The sequence below is a fragment of the Paraphaeosphaeria sporulosa genome (assembly GCF_001642045.1).
Source record: "Paraphaeosphaeria sporulosa strain AP3s5-JAC2a unplaced genomic scaffold CC84scaffold_7, whole genome shotgun sequence".
In the NCBI taxonomy this organism is placed as follows: Eukaryota; Fungi; Ascomycota; class Dothideomycetes; order Pleosporales; family Didymosphaeriaceae; genus Paraphaeosphaeria; species Paraphaeosphaeria sporulosa.
The window spans coordinates 2,060,027-2,079,479 of NW_017253366.1; the positions used below are offsets into that span (position 1 = coordinate 2,060,027).

Consider the following 19,453-nt stretch of genomic DNA (forward strand, 5'->3'; position numbering starts at 1 on the left):
AAAAGATGCTTCTTCCTACCATGATTGTCAAGTGAGTTTAGAAGTCGACTGTGTAGTGATTGATGTTTTCGGTTTTGACAATGTGGGTTTGGGGGCGCACGATGCATTTACTGACACAAGGGCAATTGATAAGACGAAGAAATTTAGACAGAGGTTTGGAGCGGGCGTGAGATGGTCGCCAGAGATGAGTGCTATGGAATGCCAGATATTAAATCAATTCGCAGCGGAGTGCACGCATTTACATGTATGCTTATTATGGTGAATGTGCATGTGACCCATGGGATAAACAGGTAGCGAAGGCCTGCGTTCCTATCACTTGCGGAGAGACCTGCGAGTCGACTGTCGATACGCAAATTTACTGGAGAAGATCTTCAGAGTACGATGGAAGTAGGCGGACTGGTGCAAGGCGGACGGTACACGCAGCTGGACATTACCGAAGATTAGACGTCGCGGATCGGAAATGAAAATTCCAGGATTGCACCATGTACATAGATGAATCGCTCACTCTCATGGTAGGCACCGGTGGTATCACTATCCCTCATTGCTTTTGACCTGCCTCAGCGGCGCTTTTTGCCTGCCAAGGGCTTTCATTTCTCATAGACTGAAGAAACATACACAGCCCGATGGACTCCGAATCCTAGTCCCAAATGCATTGATTGAACCATCGAAATCTCATCCCATTGTCGCCCAGCCCGCTCCGCATTGCCTCAGCATCCCAGCTGTCTATACCAATCGCTTAAAACTTGGTGAAAGACTTGACAGCCTTGCCGGTTCGGGGAAGCACACGGAGGACGTTGAAACGGACGGTCTTGGAGAGGGGTCGGCACTGGCCGACGATGACCTGGTCACCGGGCTCGACACGGAAAGCGGGAGAGACGTGGGCGGCGAGGTTCTTGTGGCGCTTCTCGTAACGGGAGTACTTGGGAACGAAGTGGAGGTACTCGCGGCGGATGACGAGGGTACCTATTTTCCATTAGCCTTTTCTTACTTCCAAATCTTGCAAAGCCGATTGCGCGAGCCTCTCGGTTGGCAAAATGTGTGTACGTACGGTGCATCTTGGTGGAGACGACAGTGCCGGTCAGGATACGGCCACGGATCGAGACCATACCGGTGAAGGGGCACTTCTTGTCGATGTAGGAGCCCTCAATGGCGGTCTTGGGCGTGCGGAAGCCCAGACCAACATCCTTATACCATCGCCTGGTGCGGGTGTTCTTGCGGGGACCAGTGGCCTTGTGGTTCAAGAAGATGTGCGGCTACATGTGGAATCAGTATTGCGGGACTTTGAAATGCGACGCGGCGGATGCGAGTGGTAGTACCTGCTTCTGGAAAGCGCGCTCGGACTGGACACTGTTTCTCAATCAGCATGCGGCCTCGTTTGCAGACTGTTGCGACGTACGTGAGCTCGGTGGCCATGGTTGCGGTCGGGATGTGTTGTCGGTCTGTTGGTCAGTCGTAGTCGTGAGGGCGTCGAAAATCGCAGTGGTGGCTACTAAGCGAGCTGCTACGACTTGGCGCAGAAAGGTGTCACGGATTATTGTGGTGCCGCACCCGCGCTAGCCAATGGGGAGATGCCGCGGCATGCAACCCCTCAAGCTCTCAAAATAATCTCATCTCCAAACAACGGCTTGGATGTCCCCAATCAGCTTCTGTTAAGCCATCACGGTTACTATGGATCCTACCAGGCAGTTCATGGATAGGCTCGGAGTCACCGTCGACTCCAAGTCATCTTACCTCTTGGTCGCCGTACTTCTAGTCGCTGGCACATACGCTCTCGCCGTACCCATTATAAGCTTCATTCGTGTTTTGTTCAGTCTGTTCATACTACCTGGAAAATCTGTGAGCTGCCTTGTGCTTCATTATGGTTCTGGATACTAATGTCAGCAGCTATCTTCCTACGGGCCCCGAGGCTCATGGGCGCTGATCACTGGTGCCAGTGATGGCATTGGAAAGGAATTTGCTCTTTCCCTCGCCGCAAAAGGCTACAGCCTCCTCCTCGTTTCGCGCACGCAATCCAAACTCGACACTCTTGCCTCTGAAATCTCTACCAAATATGGCCCCAAGATCTCCGTGAAGACGCTCGCCATGGACTTCGGCCAGAACAAGGACAGCGACTACGCTGCGCTGAGGAAGCTCATTGATGGCTTGGACGTCAGTATTCTGATAAATAATGTGGGACAGAGCCACAGCATCCCTGTACCATTCGTCGAGACACCCGCCGATGAGATGAACAACATCATCACCATCAACTGCATGGCTACCCTGAAGGTCACGCAGACAGTTGCGCCCGGCATGATCTCGCGCAAGCGCGGTCTCATCCTCACCATGGCTTCTACCGGTGGCTTCTTCCCCACGCCTCTCCTTGCAACCTACTCTGGCAGCAAGGCGTTCCTCCAGCAGTGGTCCACCGCTCTCGCCTCTGAACTCGAACCCCACGGTGTGCACGTCCAGTGTGTACAGTCCCACCTTGTTACTACTGCCATGTCCAAGATTCGCAAGTCGTCCGCTCTGGTACCCAACCCGCGCCAGTTTGTGAGAAGTGTCCTGGGCAAGCTTGGCAGGAGTGGTGGTGCGCAGAACGTTGCTTTCACCAGCGCTCCGTACTGGAGCCACGGATTGATGATCTGGTTCTTGTCTAGGTTCATTGGCGAGAGGGCACCTATCGTTGTGAAAATCAACAAAAGCATGCACGAGGATATCCGAAAGCGGGCACTGAGAAAAGCCGCGAGAGATGCGAAGAAGCAGTAGGCGACGAAAAAGGATTGAGTAGACCAAAAGGACCTTGATGAACGTTGGTCGAGTCACAGATTGCAGGGAAGTTTGATGTATAATCTACACGACAACGGTGGTCCATTAAACAATATAAACATTAGATGTCAAGTCAATATCCATTTCCCCGATTGAGATTAACATGATCGCTCCACAATATTATCTGGTCGCTCCTATACTACGCCGCTCCTGAGTTTCCTGCCGGCTCATTCTACTGCCCCAAATAATACTCCCTCTGCAGAAACATCCACACCAAGCTCCCCGTACTTATAATGACCGGTCCCGCCAACGGCGCCCCCCACCTCGTGGTCCCAAAAACCCACCACTCGCTCATATAATGCGCCCACGCAACCCCATACGTCCACATCCCCAACTCAAACATCGCCTTCTCGTTGATATGGTACGCGACATACAGCCTCAGGATGCCCGTGAGTGCCGTCCAGGTACCCCACTTGCGGCCAGACAGGGGCGTCACTTGCGAGGGGAGCTCGCCGGGCTGTAGCGGGGTGGGTTTGGAGGACGGCGAGGTGTATTGCGTGAGGTTGGAGGGGATCTTGGTGTTATCCGGGTTGGGGTTGTACATGCGGGCAGCGTAGTGGAGAGTTGTGTAGGCTTGTATGGAGTTGGCGATGGAGATTACGGAGACCTAGGGGTAATTTGTTAGAGGCGCATTAATTGTGACAAACGAACACTGCATGTGTGTTCGTGAAGGTGGTTGGGGCTACGTACGAGGAGCAGCCATTTTGGCAGCAAGCCCTCGAACGGGGGGAGGTGCGAGGTGATGTCTAGGCCCATTGTGTCTCTTACAAGGCGGGCGAAGATGAAGTGGTCTTGCGAGAGAGAGAGTTCTCGGAATGATTGAGGGTAATTGAGGACGGCGTGTCGGCTGGTCAAATGTTTTGCTTGCGATATGATGCTCGGAAAACATTCGCAGGGGTTCGGAAAGGCATGGTCTGTGCGTGACAGGTACCTCACATCGTTCCCCGCGATTTGTGGTCCTCCGCGAATCCAATCTTCAAATCGTTGATCGTTCAGAACGAAGAGGCAACATTTTTGAGAGGTGTATCGACATGATCTGGTAATGGGCGGTTAGCTTCGATAGGGTGGAACGTCTCGTCAACCCTCCCTTGGAAAACGGTCGCTGGCTGGCATGGGCTCATTGTTCGATCGTGGTTTAGCATGATGATTCTGGCAGAAATCTGTTACTGAAGGAACCCCCTGTCTTTGGAATGTAGATCCAATCGTGTGTGCCATCGAACCGGCGTACATGATTTTACGGGAAGATTGAACGGTATGATTCAATATCAGATGTCAATACTCCCCACGGCCACTTTCACAAGTTCGAAAACTTCGAAATATCTCAAGATCTCGTATATATTCAAAATGCATCCAACGTGGTATCTCCAACATCAAGGATCGATATATGTACATCGAATTCCAACCTTCAAATAGAATTGCGCGTGAACACAAGGCTCGGCAGCGAGCTTACTGCTTCTGCTGCTCCTGGCATACATGGGTCGCATTGCCAGCATGGCCGTTGGTAAGGTGCTCGAGCTTCTTGCGGTAAAGTTCCCCATCGCACGCACGTAATCGCTCCGCGGCCTGCTCAGGAGTGATGTCCCGCTGAGGTTCGCCCAACATTTCGTAACCGACCTGGAACTTCCGAACTGTTGCGCTACGAAGGAGCGGCGGGTAGAAGTGGATATGGAAGTGGCTCGATTCAATCTCTTCTTCAGTCCCCTGCAGCGGTGCTTGATGCAAGCCCATGCCTACACAAAGATTAGTCTGTGTCCTAAGACCGAACCAAAACTTGACTTACTGTACGGGAACTGGGTTTCGAACAGGTTGTCGTATCGCCGAGTGATTTCTGCCATGCACTCGGCCAGCTGCTGCCTCTCCGCGTTGCTGAAATCGACCAATGCACGCTTATGCTGCTTGCTTATAATCATAACCTCAAACGGCCATACGGCCCAGTAAGGCACTCCGGCCCAGAAGGACTCGTTTTCGAACACGGTCCGTTCCTTTTGATCAGATTCCAATTTTGCATAGTCTACCAGCAGATGACAGCCACTTTGCTCTTGCCTGTATTTCTTAAGTTGCTGGAGTTCCGTGTTTGGCTCCTCGGGCAATGATGTCGTCGTCCACACTTGACCGTGAGGGTGGGGGTTCGAGCATCCCATGGTTGTGCCCTTATTTTCAAATATCTGCATGTACCGATACTGGGCGTTCGGAATAGCGATATCACCTTGGGAAAAGGCGGGTAGTGACAACGCCTTAGCGGCCTCGGCTAGTGGTGACTTCGGGTCCAGATGGGCCGTGTACAAGTTTGTCCAGGTCTCGATAATGGGGATAATCTCGGCAGGGGCCATATCCGCGAGAGTCAAGTGGTGCGAAGGAGAGAAACAGATGACATAGCATTTTCCCGTCACTGCTTCGGCTTTGAGCAGTCGACTCGCCAGGGAACCCTCGTTCTGCTCGGGGTGGTACTCTTCCTGCTCTTCCTTGACGGCGCTGTAGTCGTTTACGAAGACAAAAGTTTCCGTGAATTTTGGATTTTTGGAGCCATTTGCACGCGTGTTACTCGGACACAGGTAGCACTGTCAGGAGTCAGCTGTGTACGTAGTGGGGCACAGCGTGGACGCTTCGTACCTCGGGGTCGTAGTCTGGGAGCGACGTCCTGGACGGCTTCTCCTGCAGACCTCTGGAAAAATATAAGCATTGGCTTTCAAGTCCTGCCAAGTGCTTGACTTACTGCCACGGACGCTTGTTCCGGTGCGGCGAGACCAGGACCCAGCTGCCTCGCAGCAGGTTGAAGCGGCGGTGCGAGATGTCGTTCAGTATCGGCTCGCCCATGGTGAACACACAATCGCCAATACGCGGCCAGACCAGAGCGTGGGAGCACGGGATATTTAAAAGTGCCGCTGGCGGAACTACCGAGGATTTCGCAAGCACATGGTCCCTGTTGCGACGATAATATAGTGAATGTGACGCAGGCGTAGTGCGGGAACGATTCCGGAAGGAGCAGCGTGCCCGGAAGCCGGGGTGGTAGCTCTTGCCAAGTTGCAACGTAGGGAAAGAGCCTCACCACGCGCCATCAATTCAACACCCTAGTTGCCCGTTTGAGCTAGCTATACCCGCGCATCGACTGCAAGTGGGTTGCGGAAATGGCCGCAATGATGCCCAGCGCCTCCATGGCCAACGACTACGACAACGATGCGCTGGAGCGGGACCTGATTGACCCGGACGATGGTGAGCTGCCTCTCCCACGCCTGCAACACCGCGCCGGAGATGCTATTGAGCCAGCTAGCGTGTCAACCTCCGGAGCAACTTACGGAAGCTGTATCTCACGGCGTAGTGTTGTATGTTAGCTAGCGCTCACAGCTGACACGTGTATAGCGACGCTGGACGACCTTGACGACCCCATACAAGGCACCTCCGACCGCGCACCGCTCACGGGAAACATTGGATCAAGATCTGGAGCAAGCACACAGTCCTACTTGACGTCTGCGGTGGGCGGCGAGGACCGTCGCGCGCCAACGAACACGATAGACGAGACAGTATGGGAGACGCTGTCGCGAGACCTGCTGGCGATATGGGAGAAGCTAAAGCAAGTGCTGTGGCCCAAGTACCTGCTGGGAGGCATCATGCAACGCGGAGGAGGCATAGGGGCTGCTGAACGCGGAGAGGCTGATGGTGTTGGCGGTGGCCTCGGAGGGCTTGCTGGCAGATGGCCGGACGCGGATGTCATTCTGCAGGGCGGCATGAGTGAAGGTCTGCGAGACTGGGATCTATGGGGTCCGCTCATCTTCTGCTTGCTGCTGAGCTTGTTCCTCTCCCGAGGCGCAAAGGATGACCAGAAAGACTTCGTATTCTCTGGCATATTCGCAATGGTTTGGCTGGGAGAAGCCGTGGTGACCATGCAGATCAAGCTGCTGGGCGGCAACATGTGAGTTATGGTTGTACACGACAGGAGCAAAGACTGACAGCAACAGTGCCTTCTTCCAGTCTGTCTCCATCATCGGCTACACCCTCTTTCCCCTCGTAATTGCATCGGCACTCAGTGCGACCGGCATTGTGCCCATGCTGGTCCGCATTCCAGTCTATCTCGTGCTCATCGCGTGGTCTTTGGCAGCGGGGATCAGTATCATGGGTGGCTCAGGCGTTGTGCGAAATCGCGTCGGCATTGCTGTGTATCCTCTGTTTGTGTTCTACATCGCGCTGGGCTGCATCTGTTTCATTAGCTAGCGCTTGTGCTTGTGGTCTTGTATTATAGCTATGGGTTAGCGGTGGGATTGGGCAATGTGGGTTGGCTCAAGAGTGTAAAGTCATACGCATAGCCAGCGCCAAGTTGACAATGGTAAAGATAGGCTGCGCATGGAATGATAGCATGTATGCCTGAGACTGCACCGTCTCTGGGTCGTTGCAAGTGTACCCATGTGCTTTCAGAGTCTCGAAAGCCGAGCGGTCGCTACCACAGCGATGGCTCGCCGAGTGCATCGACGCAAACAAAGCGCCCCACCATGCATTTGTCCCGCGTCATTGGCCTTTTTGCGCCGCCGACCTACTCGACCAGTCCAGGCGCCTATGGGTCTGCGCGTCTACTTACGGCCATTCACCAGGCGGACCGAACTGCATGTTCAATGCAGGCGTGCCGTTGCGGCGTGAAAGCCAGAGGTCCAGACGGCCCGCACGCGTAAATAGTACTGCGCGAGTATCTACAGGCGCCGGCGCAGCTAGCCAAACGGCTGCCAGCGAAGCGTCCAAGCTTTGGAACCGTCATCTCCCACTTCCCTTCACCACCACACGGTCCCGCTCGGCTCGCTCTCCTGTCCGGCAACGGCCAGCAAATTTGTACACACCGCCTTTGCAAACTCCCACGAACACCACCCCACACGACAGCCCTTCTTCTCGTCGCTGCTAAGCGCTCCCGCCACAGCCTCAGCAGAGCTGTCTCGCACCCTCCGATTCTTCACCCGCACGACCCACTGCTCACGAGGGCAATCCAAGCACATATCCACAACCAGGCCCATCCTCTCGACACGGCCACTCCATACTACTCCCGCCGGAGATAGCCTTGCCGAAGCGGGCGAGCCGCGACTTGTAAACACCAGTGGATCCCCACCTCTCGCACACTACGTACCCCACTGCGTTGGCGCGTCGCCTCTCGCACCATGGTTGATAAGCCGCTGAGTGTAGCGGCAGGCGAACGAGCATCCGCAGCAAAGTCCGACCAGCTTGCTTCGCCGGCGCGGAGCGACAGGAGCAGTGATAGCGAAGGTCGGCCAGTGAGGGAGAAGCTGAAAGAGACCCGCATTGATGCGCAGGGAACAGCAGATCAAGCCCCCAGCTCCGATCAGGCCATGGCCGACGCTGCTCCCAATGGCCAAGTCGGTGAAGCCAGCACCTCAGGATCAGACAACGAGAGGGGTCGGCTGCGGCGCAAGCGAAGCCGCGAAGATTTTGAGGATGTAGCCGAGGATGCGAAGCCGTTAGGCAAGAAGCACGAGCGACACACACGCAAGAAGTCGAGAGACATCACCAGCCCCATGGGCTCCGACACCGAGCTGTTGAAGAAGAAGGCCAATGGCACCATTGCTCCTATCGCCGAGAACGATGGCGACGTCAACGCTCCCTCCACTGCTACTTCCACCAGTAGACAGGCAACTCCCGAGGGAGTTGCTTCAGATAAGGATGGAGCTACCGTGACCAGCCCCAAGAACAAACGGAAGCTTGAGCAGACTGCAGTCAGCAACGATACAGCAGCTGGACCATCCGGAGCCACGAGCACAACAACAAAGCCAGAAGAGCGCGACACAAAGCGGCCAAGGGACCGAGTCGATTCCGACCTTGTGTCGAAGGTCGCCGAAACCACATCCAAGGTATGTTACACGTAACCACATGCGACAGGACGGTGCTGACAGCTCCTAGATCCCTCCTGGCAGTGGCTTCTCCAATACCTCTGCCGCATCGCCGTTTGCAACGATGGCTCCCAAGTCCGCTGCGAAACCTGCTGAGCCTTCCACGAAAGATCAACCTCAGACTTCAGAATCGGCTTTTAAAAGCTCTGGCTTTGGAGCATTCGCTAGTTCAACCGCGTCACCATTCGCAGCCGCAGCCAAGACTACTACCCCTTCCCCTTTCGGCGCAGCCACCGTCAACAAGCTATCCTCTTTCGCATCGAAACCCGCCGCACCAGCATCCACCTCAAGCGGCTTCGCTGGCCTTGGCGGCGCTACGTCGTCCTTCGCCAATGCCTCGAGCGCGGGAGGCTCGGCTTTTGGAGGCTCACTGGGCGGGAGTGCGTTTGGAAGTGTCATCGGAGGCAAGCCTGGGCTCTCCACGTTTGGAGGCGGTGGTAGCATCACTGGCTTAAAGGAAAAGACCGCCCCTGAATTTGGAGCCGCAGAGACGAAGGCCGCTTCAGACTCAGAAGGAGACGATGATGCTGGCGATGACCAAGACGGAGAATCCGGCGGGAACGAGGCCGAACGACGGACTAGTCAACATTTGCTCTCTTCTACTGGACCGCTTGAAACGGGTGAAGAAAACGAGGATGCTGCATGGACAGGCCGCGCAAAACTTTACACTTTTGTCAATCAAGACGGAAAGAAGTCCTGGCAAGAGCGTGGCGTCGGACCGTTAAAGCTGAACGTTACCCGGGAAGAGCCATACAAGGCCAGGTTTGTCCTCCGTGCTGATGGTACGCATCGCCTGCTGTTGAACGTGGCGGTCACAAGCAAGTTGAGATTTGGAGATGCATCTGGCAATGAGCCCAATGATGGCAGATTGCTCTTCGCTGCACCCACTACTACTGGCGAAGTCGAGTCACACATGCTCAGGGTAACTAGCGGCCCCCTTCCTGAACACATAGCCAGATCGGCTGACACAGCCCAGTTAAAGGTAGAGCGCGCCGCTGAGCTCTGGAGGCAGGTAGATGAGATTAAGTCCTCGAAGATGTATGCTTGAGTCATGTATACGCGAGAAGCCCTGTTGGATACGCGTTTTACATCATGATCTGTTTGTTTTGCATTTCAGCGGGCTCATCGCATCCCTATACGTTCCAGCCAATCCCGGCATCTTTGGAAAATTTATACGGCTGGCATAGAGTCCATTGGTCACGTCACGAAGAGATGCGTTTACATGAGTATACGGTCGACATTAAGCATCCATCAGAGGGGTAGTAGGGGGTAAGACGGGTGCTACGCATGGGAAATGCGAGCAGGCCTAGTGCTGCATATGGAGTTAGATACCAGGGGCTAAGCATGCACTGTGCACTACTATGATGAGCCTTTCGTCTGTCCATCCATATCTTGGATATGTTTGATGTGCCCATAACCTAAAATAATTGCAACTTTGTTTCCAAATATCTGGTTCTTGAGTCACAATAAATTCAATTGCGTGTGTCACTGTGGTCAATTCCGCCGGTGAGTCAGCCCCATAATTACCACGCCTTCTTATCTGGGATTAGATACCGTCCTTCGACGTCGATCAATCGCTAACGCGCATTCAGGTCCCCTGCGCCAATTAGAGCTAAGGCACTTTATGTACATCAAGCTTCGCTCCCGTTGCTTGAATTTATCTTCCATCCATCGTTTAAATCAATGTAATACTATGGACGCCATCTTGAGATCCCTTGCCAACGTAAATGAGACGCCGGCCACCTTTTTCGGTCCAGCGCTTCAAGGCCACGATGTTGAATTCGACTTTACATTGCTGTTCGAGAAAATTATACTGAGCATTCTGCCCTCTGCGTTGTTCCTACTTTATGCTCCTCTGAGAGCATATTGGCTTCGAAGCGAGCAGAAGAAGGCGAAATGGAGTCGCTTGGTGATGGGGAAACAGGTGCGAACACCAACACGATCTCCAGGCTCATAATAATTCCCGTTGTAGCTGCTATATATTATGCTTTTCGCCGCACAGCTTTCTCTCCTTGTCTTTACGGCAACATCGCGCGGCATCGCCGGTTCACAGTCAGCCATTGTAGCACACACCCTCCTAGTGACTGTCGTCCTAGCATCAAGCGGACTTTCTCTCCTTGAACATGTCAGGTCACCGCGGAGCTCCGATGCAATCAATGTCTACCTCTTCTTCAGCACGATATTCGATGCGGTGCAAGTACGCACTTTCTGGATACATCCACTCCCAACGACTGTATCAGTCGCAGCTAGTGTGTGCGTCGCTTTTAAATCCGTACTCCTCATTGCAGAAGCGCAGAACAAGATCGCATGGTTAATGGAAGATTGTCGGAGTCTAGCGCCAGAGACACTCAGCGGTGTGTATGCGAGAAGAGTGTTCTGGTGGCTTAACGGATTAATGTATCGGGGGTACAGAGCCACGTTCCGGCCAGTGGATTTAATGGCCATCAAGGAAGAATTTGGGTCGAAACGGCTGTTGGCTGCCCTCCAATCCAAATCCGATGGGAAATCTTTGCTGATAGTCTGCCTTCGAGCTTTCAAGCTGGATGTGGCCTTCCTGGTAGTCCCTAGGACGATGATGTTGGCACTGAGCTATACGCAGCCGTTCCTATTCCAGGCCATCATCGCACATCTCGATAAAAGTTCTGAAGACCGGGACCCAATCGTTGGATACGGCTTGATAGCAGCAACTGGACTTCTCTACCTTTCTCTCGCCATCAGTAAGACCTATTACCAACACAAGACATATCAACTGGTTGTCAAAGTTCGCGGTACACTCGTGAGCATGTTGTATGATCGCACGCTGGAGTCAGCTCCTGGCGCTTTGAGCGACCGAGCGCCTGTTACGCTAATGAGCGTTGATGTTGACGGTGTGACTGACGTTGTCCCAGTCTACAACGAGATCTGGGCTGGCACAGTAGAGGTTGGCATTGCTGTCTACTTGCTACAGAGACTGCTGGGCGTTGTGTGGATTGTGCCGTTCGGCATTGCCTTTTGTAAGTTATGCATACGCATCACCCAACAACATTGACTAATAAAGAATGACCTGAACAGTGAGCTCTGGACTTGCCGTATATCTGTCACGACAGATGGGCCCGCGACAAGCGAAGTGGAACGCCGTAACTCAAGAGCGCGTGTCAGCGACTTCAACTGTCCTAGGCTTCATCAAGTCTATCAAAATGATGGGCTTCTCGAAGTACGTTATCGGAGATATTCAGGCGTTGAGAGACAAAGAGATCCGCACGTTCAGGGTATTCAGACGGTTTACCGTGTTCCTGAATGCGCTTGGTGAGAATGGTCACCTCAGGCTTGCATTGAAATACTGACAAGGCTCAGCAAACTTGCCATTTTATGCTGGACCCGTACTAACATTCGCCATCTTTGCGCTCCTCGGCAAGGGAAGCTTCACCATTGAAAGGGCCTTCACTTCCCTAACGCTAATCTCGCTACTCGAGATGTCGACGCTGAAGTTCATCGCGTCATTGCCACAAATTGCGTCAGCCGCAGGTTGTCTCAAACGATTGGAAAAATTCTGTTCGGAAGTTCACCCATTGGTTTCAAATCCCTCCTCCGCAGCGTTGAATCTGAACCATAATGGGTCGATGGGAGACAGCGAACCTCGAGTGGAGCCGGATAACAACGGCCAACGGGCACTGTTCTCCTTCAAGGATGTCACGCTGAAGACTGGCGCAGACACCAGTAGCTTTTCTCTCCGCAATGTCAACCTTAATATTAACCGAGGCCAACTTGTCGGTATCACTGGACCAGCAGGCTGTGGAAAGACGACACTGATCAAAGCCCTCCTCAATCGCCTGCCCATCATCGAAGGAGGATATGTGCAAAGATCAAATGAGTCGATTATGTACTGTGCTCAGACACCGTGGATTCCCAGCGGTACAGTAAGGGACGCTATCAGTGGCCAAACCCAGTCCGATGAGATGTGGTACAGCAAAGTCATAGGCGCATGCAGCCTTACCGAAGACTTTAAGTCTCTTAGTGCGGCAGACCAGACAGATGTGGGAAGTCAGGGATCGAACTTGAGCGGCGGACAGAAGCAGAGAGTAGTAGGTCCAATAGCGATTCGATGCGTAAAGAGGACGTGGCTAAGCAGATCCTATAGGCCCTTGCCAGAGCCTTGTTTTCCAGGCAGAAGATCTTCATCCTCGATGATATATTGAGCGGTATGGACGCGCACACTACAGCTCATATCTGCCGCGCAGTGTTTGGTGCAGAGGGTCTGCTTCGTGAGCTTGGTGCTACCGTAATAGTCGCATCGCACTCTTGTGAGTCTACTCTCCTTGTTACAACCGTTATCCGCCAAGCACTCACTCATATAAGTAAACGTCCTTCGACACATGGATACTTTAGTGAAGTTCACCTTGGATGGCCACATCGAACAGCTGCAATCATCACAAGAGATCATGGCAGAAACCGAACCTAGCTTGTATCCAACAAAGCTGACACAATCTGTTGAGACTGATGCGAATACAAATCGCGAAGATACAAAAGCAGTCTCTATAGTGGAAACCGAGGAATTCGATACGGCCCGAAAAATAGGGGATTGGGCGATATACAAATATTACATACAGTCAGTTGGCTGGTGGCGCATTGGACTGCTTGCTGGCTCTCACCTACTCAATGCAGCACTGGACAATTTCCCAAGTAGGTTTTCAGACCTCCACGCTCCCTTCTTTCTGCTGACATGTTCAAGCCCTCTGGTTGAAACAATGGTCATCCTTTGCTCAAACACCAGATGCACCTGATCGGACCACCTTCTACCTCAGTATATACGGTGTGACGGCTCTCCTGGGGCTTATGTGCCTTCTATTTGGCATCTGGTTCATATACATGGTCATGATTCCGGCTGCCGGGAAGAACATGCATAATACCCTGTTGGGCACGGTGATCCAGTAACTAAAGCCATGAAGGGCGCTGATACACTTTACTAACACAAAGACAGTGCAAAACAATCCTTCCACGACACTACGCCGACTGGCACAACACTCAATCGCTTCACTCAAGACATGCAGCACATTGACCGTGACGTGCCCTCAGCCACTCTACGATGCATGCACGCAACCGTTGAGTGTCTAGCCGCATTTGTTCTGCTATCTATCAGTGCCTCTTATACTGCAGCTCTCATCCCACTTCTTCTGGTTGCCTTATACTATCTCCAGAAGTTCTATCTGCGCACCAGTCGTCAATTGCGACTTCTCGATATCGAAGCTCGCGCACCGCTCTTTACCGTTTTCCAGGAGAGTGTCGACGGCCTCGACACCATCGTTCCTCTCGGTTGGTGTACCAAATGGAGAGAGACACTGTTCACTACGCTCGATGCCTCGCAGAAGCCGTACTATCTCCTGTTCTGCATTCAACGCTGGCTCATCCTCGTGCTAGGTTTCGTGGTGGCGGCGATGGCAACGGTGCTCGTTACCTTTGCAACTCAGGTGAAAGGGTTGAGCAGCGCTGGTTCTGTTGGTGTTGGTTTGATTGCGCTGCTCAATTTCAATGATCGTTTGAATCTGCTTATTGTCGAGTGGACGACGCTAGAGACGAGTCTCGGTGCAATTGCGAGATTGAAAGCGTTCTCGCACGAGACTGCGAGTGAAGAAGACGTACCGGATGCAGTCGTATCTGATCAGTGGCCTAGCCAGGGGAGCGTCGAGTTCAGGAACGTGAGTGCAAAGTATCGGTAGGACTCCCTCTGAAACACTAATCATCAAGGCCCTAACTAACATATACAGTGCTGACCTCCCGCCCGTACTCAACGATCTTTCCTTCGCCATCCCTTCCGGCTCCACGTGCGCCATAGTCGGCCGCACAGGCAGCGGAAAGTCGACGACGCTCTCCGTCCTCCTACGCCTCGTCAACCCCTCCTCCGGCTCCATCATCATAGACGGGCACCCGCACACTTCCATCCCGCTTCAAGCCCTCCGCTCCCGCATCGCCTGCCTCCCACAACAACCCTACCTCCTCCCAGGCAGCCTCCACCGCAACCTCGACCCAGACTCCCACCGCACCGACGCCGACCTCCGCGCCGCCCTCGACCGCGTTCGTCTCTGGCCCGTCTTCGTAGCAGCCGCGCAGTCCACCTCGCCCGCCACAGTCCTCGATCACCCGCTCAACCCCGCCGCCCTGTCCCCGGGCCAGACGCAGCTACTCGTTCTCGCGCGCACGCTGCTTATTCGGCCGCGACCCAGGATCCTTATCCTTGACGAAGTCACGTCTAGTCTAGACGATGCTAGCGAGGAGGTCATGCAGCAGCTTCTTCGCGAGGAGTTCGTGGGGAAGGGGTGTACGGTTATTGCGGTTGCGCATCGGTTGAGGGGAGTGATGGATTTTGGGCAGGTCATTGTGTTGGATGGGGGGCGAGTTTCAGAAAGGGGAATTCCAAGGGTATTGGCGGGGCAGGAAGGGAGTGTGTTTGGGGGGATGTGTGGAGAACAGGGTATCACTGCGTAGGAGAGAGTCTTCAGGGGTAATATGTGTAGAGGGGGATTTACGGGTATAGGAGAAGCAGGAGAAGCACATGGAAATAGTGTGCCCGCGGACGTCCATCGAAGCTTTTGCCCCTGCTTGGGAAGTGCGGGCGCGTTGTGGCTTGACCGTGAAGAGTTTGCGACCATCCATTGTGTGTCTCTTGCTTGTCGACTTGTCGCAACGTCCACCAGAAAAGAACAACGACCGAACAATTCGACGCTATCAAGTACGGCCCGGCAGACTGTTTCATCAGTGTTCATACACGTCATTAACTCTCAAGACTGTATGAAAACATCTCCACAAATGCCATGTTCCAGCACACCAGCTTGCTGTTTGACGCACCACACCCATTATGTTTTACCCACCCACACACGCTGTCTCATTCCATAAAGCCCGAAATCCACGCCATTTGTCCTTGCCAACCCGCCAACCTCACTTTGCAGCACCTTACACACCCCTTATAGCATATCACCGCCTCCATACACCATCCATACACCGACTCCCTCTTCCAAATGCCCACGATGCGCCGCTCTACAGCTTCCCCCTCTTCGACACGCCTCGACCCCAGCATCCGCTACTACATTCACCGCACGCCCGGCAACGCCATCGTCCCGCTGATCCCAGCTGACCAGCTTCCCTTCCGGCTGAAGGATTATCCGAGGCATCTGAGCCACAGAGAGTTGAGCGCGGGTGGATGGAATTTTGTGGGAGAGACGAGCGGGATTGCGTGGCCGCTTGCGTTGTGCTATTCATCTAGAGATGCCGCACTGGACTCGCGTGGCAAGGAGATATCAGAGCTGAGTGGAGACGTCCATGGAGGAGACGCTGGTGTAGCCAAGATAGAAGCTGTAACTCACGTGCCGGGGACGGGGGAGACGACCGGGAGAATCGCTGCGGACGGGGACGCAGTACTACTGGGCGAAGACGAGGGAGAAGTGAAACAAATCGCTTTCAGGTCTTCTGAAGCTATGTCCATCCCGGACAAGGTTGCAGCACGCGCGAGCTGCGCCGCCTCGGTGGGAAGGACTACGACCCGATCCCCTTCTCTGACGGAGAGCCTGGCGGCTATCTACGCCCAGGAGGCGCGCCGCGTGGGCTACACGAAATGCTCTCCCCTCGCGGCAGAAGAGAAAGAGCACTGCCGCCACTGGATCAAGACTGGTGCTTGCAAGTGGACCACCGCCAAAGAAGGGTGTCGGTACAAGCACACAATGCCCTCTGTAGAAAAATTAGCCGAGATTGGGATTACGGGTGTGCCGCGGTGGTTCGGGGAGCGTGACCCGAACCCAAAAGCACAGGGGGTGGTGCCATGTGCAGAAGAAGAAGGGGGCTCGCGTACGCGGGTGGGAGACGCTTCGCAAGGGAAAGCTGGCGGGATGTGCGGTGTGTACACCACCAACTCGGTCGACGAGCCAATGCTCATGGACATGGATGACGCGAGCGGGGCGGAGGATCCTGAGGTTGTTGCAGAGACGACGAGCGCCCAGGGTCTCGCTGCAAAGACAGCGGAGACCGCCTCAGGGGCGAGTATTTCTTCGCCCGTCCAGAGCGGCGTCTCCGTAGATGCGATGCGCAACGAAGCATCAGCAGGCCACCCTCTCCCCACGCTTCCTAGCAGCGGTGCACCCCCGAAAGCGAGGCTCGCTCCGACAGTCCCAGACTCGCAGGTCCCTCCCCTCGATACCTCGTCCATCCCCAATGTCGCGGTCACGCACTCCTCCCTTTCTACCCCTCCTCCAAACATGAAGACATCGTCCCCCGCTCCTGCTACCGCACCTCGCTCGCAGTCACTTCAGCCCAAGGACCCGCGCAGCACCCCATGCAGTCCCCAAACCGGAAGTCCACGTGCGGTGCTACATACAAAGAAGGACGCTGTGTCCCGCTGGAAGAACGAAGAGGCTGCGGAGCGTAAGAGAATGAGGAAGGGTGAAAGGAGTTCGAAGAGAAAGGCGCGTGTGTCGCAGCACAGGGCTCCGGACCAGAAGAAGGGAGGGAGAGTGGGACGGAAGGGGGTGAAAATGGAGGCTCAGGGTGTAGCTGTGGCTATTCAGGCAGATGGATGATGTACAACGGGGCAGTCGATCGACGGGCACTTCTTTTTTGTTGTTGCCACTATGTTTCCACCTTTTCTGTACAGGTCCTATTTTCTTCTTACTTGAAGTTCTGATTTTCGCGCAAGCAGTGAGGGAAGAGCATGCGCGCAGGTAGGATTCCAGGACCGTAATAATGACTTTTATGTACACAATGCACTATATTCACGCCCCTCCATTTCATGAGGAACTCGTCCAGCCCAATCCGCCAGCCCACCACCCAGAATCAGCCCATATCCGATTCTCCATGCTCGCCACCTCGACAGCCTGCGCCAGCTTCCGCCGATCAACATGCAAATCCTCATGCCCATTCGCCGTCACCCTCGGGCTCTCCTTCGGGCTGGGCGTCGTCGAAGAATCAGGCGTAGCCTCCGAGACGCGGCTAGGCGAGACGGAGCGCGGTGTCGAGGCGCTGGACGTGGAAGAGGAAGGGTACGAAGAAGGTATGGCGCCGAGGATGCGGCCGGCTGCGAAGACGCAGCCCCCCACGGCATGCCGGATGAGCGAGTCGCCGGCCAAGCTGCCGATAATGAAGACGTTTTTTGCGACCTCTAGGGAGGCCTCGGCTTTGGCGCGCAGCGTGCGACCGGAGATGAGAGTCGGCGTGCCAGAGGGTGTGTCGAAGGGGCCGAGCTCTTGGAGTAGTGAGGGCGAGAGGAAGTCTAGGGTGCCGCGGCGTCCGACTACGTATGCGAGGCCGCCTACCTGGCGGGTGATTTCTTCGCCGGATTCCAGGCGGAGGGTTACTTGGGCGATGCCTGTGGCGTCGGAGATAGAGCTGTGGAGGACTTGGGCATTGGGGAAGCCTTCGTAGAACGAGGCCCAGTCTCGCTGGGTGGAGAAGGGATTCGACTTGCGCCGTAACAGCGGAGATCGGGCCGAACGGGTCTTCTTGGAGGATATGGACGCAAGCTTCATCTGCTTGTACACAGTTGCATATTCGGGATATGCCGAGTGGTGGCAGCCACGGAGCGGCGACGGCCGCGTGCTGGGCGCCCATTGATAGAGATGGATGATTTTGCGATTTGGCGGCGCAGAAATGATAACGTCTGCGGCCGAGAATCCCGAACCGACGACAAGGAGAGGCACATCTTCTGCATCGATCTGGGCAATGGGTGCAAGCAGAGGCGGCGGCGGGATGTTGACGGTGAAGATGCCGGAAGCCAGCACCAAGTGCTTGCAGCGAATGCCCAGGGAGCCAATGGCAAAGCCCTTGGCCGTGCGATACACGTCGTCCACCCTCATGCCCGTGTAGACGGCGTCCGCAATGCCCACGGCTCCTGGATAAGCCTCCAGATAGGCGGCGACTTGTTGGCGCGACGGCCTCACGAAATCGCACTGGGCGGCGTCGGCGCTCTTCGCCATGTGCTCGGCATACGAGTACCCGGGCAGGCTCAGCTGCTCTGCGTAGCTCAGGGTGCCGATGTTGGCGCTCGCATTGACGGGGCTGTCGACCCACTGGCCGCCGGGCTGCGGAGTGTCGCCAATGGCCACGTGGGCAACGGCGCGCTCCGGCTCATATCGCCATTGTATACACGAGGTGGGGTTGATCTCCGTGTCCGCGTTGGGCCGCAGGAGCGTGTCCAGCAGCGTGTTGACGGGCAGGGCGGCCGTCGAGTAGCGGATCGAGGACAGGAAGTGGTCGTGCAGGTCGGGGGTGAGGTGGAGCAGGCTGAGCTCGCGGCGGAGCCTCTGGTCCAGCAGCGCGTCATGGTGGCCGCCGACATAGTAGGGAATGTGGCCGTGGAGGATGTACGACAGGATGAGCGCCGACGGACCGTTTCCTGCGGATTAATCAGCCCCTCGCGTTCGCAGCGCGGGGTGCGGCGGCGTCACGCACCTATGATGACCGTGTCCACGCATTGTGGAAGCGAACCCGCCATGAAAGGCTTCTCAGCACGGCAGCAGCAAAGGCCATGAGGGAGCCGGCGAGGGAAGAGAACGGAGTCGGTCCGGGGGCAAGCATAGTTAGTCTACGACCTCAAAATGACGGCTTTTCAAGAGGGCCCACGCTAGACTTCCTCTCCGTGGGGCGGCGACCCCACGTCCCGGGGTCCACTTCCTCATCAGATCCGCGATGAGCGCCTGCAAATTGACTGCTCGCGTCACGCTCGCATCCTGCAGCCATGCAGTGCAAAGGGCGCAGAGCGAAATCAAGCACACGCGCCTCCATGCACGTCTTTAGTCATTGCCAGAGGTAAT

At 55.0% G+C, this 19,453-nt stretch overlaps 9 protein-coding genes across 9 annotated transcripts; 5 read left to right on the top strand and 4 right to left on the bottom strand.

The window, feature by feature from the left end:
* Positions 1-249: 249 nt before the first annotated feature.
* Positions 250-1,453, bottom strand: CC84DRAFT_1123974 (40S ribosomal protein S11). The gene is made up of 4 exons (XM_018175669.1): positions 1,397-1,453; positions 1,317-1,347; positions 1,049-1,253; positions 250-963 (listed from the first exon to the last, which is right to left on the bottom strand). Exons 1-4 carry the CDS (start codon positions 1,411-1,413, stop codon positions 737-739), a joined length of 480 nt encoding a protein of 159 aa, XP_018034539.1. The 5' UTR covers positions 1,414-1,453; the 3' UTR covers positions 250-736.
* A 145-nt stretch (positions 1,454-1,598) lies between these two features.
* Positions 1,599-2,918, top strand: CC84DRAFT_1261160 (NAD(P)-binding protein). The gene is made up of 2 exons (XM_018185040.1): positions 1,599-1,836; positions 1,885-2,918. The coding sequence occupies exons 1-2, from the start codon at positions 1,669-1,671 to the stop codon at positions 2,743-2,745; spliced, it is 1,029 nt and encodes a 342-aa protein (XP_018034540.1). The 5' UTR covers positions 1,599-1,668; the 3' UTR covers positions 2,746-2,918.
* On the bottom strand, positions 2,849-3,701 carry CC84DRAFT_1261161 (ergosterol biosynthesis protein-like protein). Its single transcript, XM_018185041.1, has 2 exons — positions 3,496-3,701; positions 2,849-3,412 (listed from the first exon to the last, which is right to left on the bottom strand). The coding sequence occupies exons 1-2, from the start codon at positions 3,559-3,561 to the stop codon at positions 2,978-2,980; spliced, it is 501 nt and encodes a 166-aa protein (XP_018034541.1). The 5' UTR covers positions 3,562-3,701; the 3' UTR covers positions 2,849-2,977.
* Positions 3,702-3,907: 206 nt separating this feature from the next.
* On the bottom strand, positions 3,908-6,000 carry CC84DRAFT_1166281 (galactose-1-phosphate uridylyltransferase). The gene is made up of 4 exons (XM_018178919.1): positions 5,519-6,000; positions 5,416-5,467; positions 4,586-5,363; positions 3,908-4,535 (listed from the first exon to the last, which is right to left on the bottom strand). The coding sequence occupies exons 1-4, from the start codon at positions 5,617-5,619 to the stop codon at positions 4,252-4,254; spliced, it is 1,215 nt and encodes a 404-aa protein (XP_018034542.1). The 5' UTR covers positions 5,620-6,000; the 3' UTR covers positions 3,908-4,251.
* Positions 5,859-7,135, top strand: CC84DRAFT_1166282 (Yip1-domain-containing protein). Its single transcript, XM_018178920.1, has 3 exons — positions 5,859-6,015; positions 6,163-6,712; positions 6,759-7,135. Exons 1-3 carry the CDS (start codon positions 5,931-5,933, stop codon positions 7,009-7,011), a joined length of 888 nt encoding a protein of 295 aa, XP_018034543.1. The 5' UTR covers positions 5,859-5,930; the 3' UTR covers positions 7,012-7,135.
* A 417-nt stretch (positions 7,136-7,552) lies between these two features.
* On the top strand, positions 7,553-10,115 carry CC84DRAFT_1166284 (uncharacterized protein). The gene is made up of 3 exons (XM_018178921.1): positions 7,553-8,645; positions 8,695-9,606; positions 9,661-10,115. Exons 1-3 carry the CDS (start codon positions 7,938-7,940, stop codon positions 9,730-9,732), a joined length of 1,692 nt encoding a protein of 563 aa, XP_018034544.1. The 5' UTR covers positions 7,553-7,937; the 3' UTR covers positions 9,733-10,115.
* Positions 10,116-10,315: 200 nt separating this feature from the next.
* On the top strand, positions 10,316-15,143 carry CC84DRAFT_1150151 (ABC transporter-like protein; the record flags this gene model as incomplete). The annotated part of the gene is made up of 9 exons (XM_018176693.1): positions 10,316-10,608; positions 10,657-11,677; positions 11,736-11,969; positions 12,018-12,745; positions 12,802-12,964; positions 13,020-13,343; positions 13,393-13,591; positions 13,642-14,373; positions 14,426-15,143. Exons 1-9 carry the CDS (start codon positions 10,378-10,380, stop codon positions 15,141-15,143), a joined length of 4,350 nt encoding a protein of 1,449 aa, XP_018034545.1. The 5' UTR covers positions 10,316-10,377.
* A 539-nt stretch (positions 15,144-15,682) lies between these two features.
* On the top strand, positions 15,683-17,224 carry CC84DRAFT_1219389 (uncharacterized protein; the record flags this gene model as incomplete). The annotated part of the gene is made up of 1 exon (XM_018183075.1): positions 15,683-17,224. One exon carries the CDS (start codon positions 15,683-15,685, stop codon positions 17,222-17,224), a length of 1,542 nt encoding a protein of 513 aa, XP_018034546.1.
* Positions 17,163-19,431, bottom strand: CC84DRAFT_1166287 (uncharacterized protein). The gene is made up of 2 exons (XM_018178922.1): positions 19,092-19,431; positions 17,163-19,035 (listed from the first exon to the last, which is right to left on the bottom strand). Exons 1-2 carry the CDS (start codon positions 19,132-19,134, stop codon positions 17,432-17,434), a joined length of 1,647 nt encoding a protein of 548 aa, XP_018034547.1. The 5' UTR covers positions 19,135-19,431; the 3' UTR covers positions 17,163-17,431.
* Positions 19,432-19,453: the final 22 nt, after the last annotated feature.

What these genes read in the sequence shown, in the direction of transcription:
- CC84DRAFT_1123974 (XM_018175669.1), bottom strand. An exon ending in AGCGCGCTTTCCAGAAGCAG is followed by an intron (nt 1,254 to 1,316) that starts GTACTACCACTC and finishes TTCCACATGTAG; the next exon opens with CCGCACATCTTCTTGAACCA. An exon ending in CGTCTCCACCAAGATGCACC is followed by an intron (nt 964 to 1,048) that starts GTACGTACACAC and finishes AATGGAAAATAG; the next exon opens with GTACCCTCGTCATCCGCCGC.
- CC84DRAFT_1166284 (XM_018178921.1), top strand. Translation starts at nt 7,938, where the DNA reads ATGGTTGATAAGCCGCTGAGTGTAGCGGCAGGCGAACGAGCATCCGCA. An exon ending in TCGCCGAAACCACATCCAAG is followed by an intron (nt 8,646 to 8,694) that starts GTATGTTACACG and finishes GACAGCTCCTAG; the next exon opens with ATCCCTCCTGGCAGTGGCTT. An exon ending in TCGAGTCACACATGCTCAGG is followed by an intron (nt 9,607 to 9,660) that starts GTAACTAGCGGC and finishes GACACAGCCCAG; the next exon opens with TTAAAGGTAGAGCGCGCCGC.
- CC84DRAFT_1166282 (XM_018178920.1), top strand. Translation starts at nt 5,931, where the DNA reads ATGGCCGCAATGATGCCCAGCGCCTCCATGGCCAACGACTACGACAAC. An exon ending in CCTGATTGACCCGGACGATG is followed by an intron (nt 6,016 to 6,162) that starts GTGAGCTGCCTC and finishes ACACGTGTATAG; the next exon opens with CGACGCTGGACGACCTTGAC. An exon ending in AAGCTGCTGGGCGGCAACAT is followed by an intron (nt 6,713 to 6,758) that starts GTGAGTTATGGT and finishes TGACAGCAACAG; the next exon opens with TGCCTTCTTCCAGTCTGTCT.
- CC84DRAFT_1261161 (XM_018185041.1), bottom strand. Translation starts at nt 3,561, where the DNA reads ATGGGCCTAGACATCACCTCGCACCTCCCCCCGTTCGAGGGCTTGCTG. An exon ending in TGCCAAAATGGCTGCTCCTC is followed by an intron (nt 3,413 to 3,495) that starts GTACGTAGCCCC and finishes AATTACCCCTAG; the next exon opens with GTCTCCGTAATCTCCATCGC.
- CC84DRAFT_1166281 (XM_018178919.1), bottom strand. Translation starts at nt 5,619, where the DNA reads ATGGGCGAGCCGATACTGAACGACATCTCGCACCGCCGCTTCAACCTG. An exon ending in TCCCAGACTACGACCCCGAG is followed by an intron (nt 5,364 to 5,415) that starts GTACGAAGCGTC and finishes GACTCCTGACAG; the next exon opens with TGCTACCTGTGTCCGAGTAA. An exon ending in CGAAACCCAGTTCCCGTACA is followed by an intron (nt 4,536 to 4,585) that starts GTAAGTCAAGTT and finishes ATCTTTGTGTAG; the next exon opens with GCATGGGCTTGCATCAAGCA.
- CC84DRAFT_1261160 (XM_018185040.1), top strand. Translation starts at nt 1,669, where the DNA reads ATGGATCCTACCAGGCAGTTCATGGATAGGCTCGGAGTCACCGTCGAC. An exon ending in TCATACTACCTGGAAAATCT is followed by an intron (nt 1,837 to 1,884) that starts GTGAGCTGCCTT and finishes TAATGTCAGCAG; the next exon opens with CTATCTTCCTACGGGCCCCG.
- CC84DRAFT_1166287 (XM_018178922.1), bottom strand. Translation starts at nt 19,134, where the DNA reads ATGGCGGGTTCGCTTCCACAATGCGTGGACACGGTCATCATAG. An exon ending in CGTGGACACGGTCATCATAG is followed by an intron (nt 19,036 to 19,091) that starts GTGCGTGACGCC and finishes ATTAATCCGCAG; the next exon opens with GAAACGGTCCGTCGGCGCTC.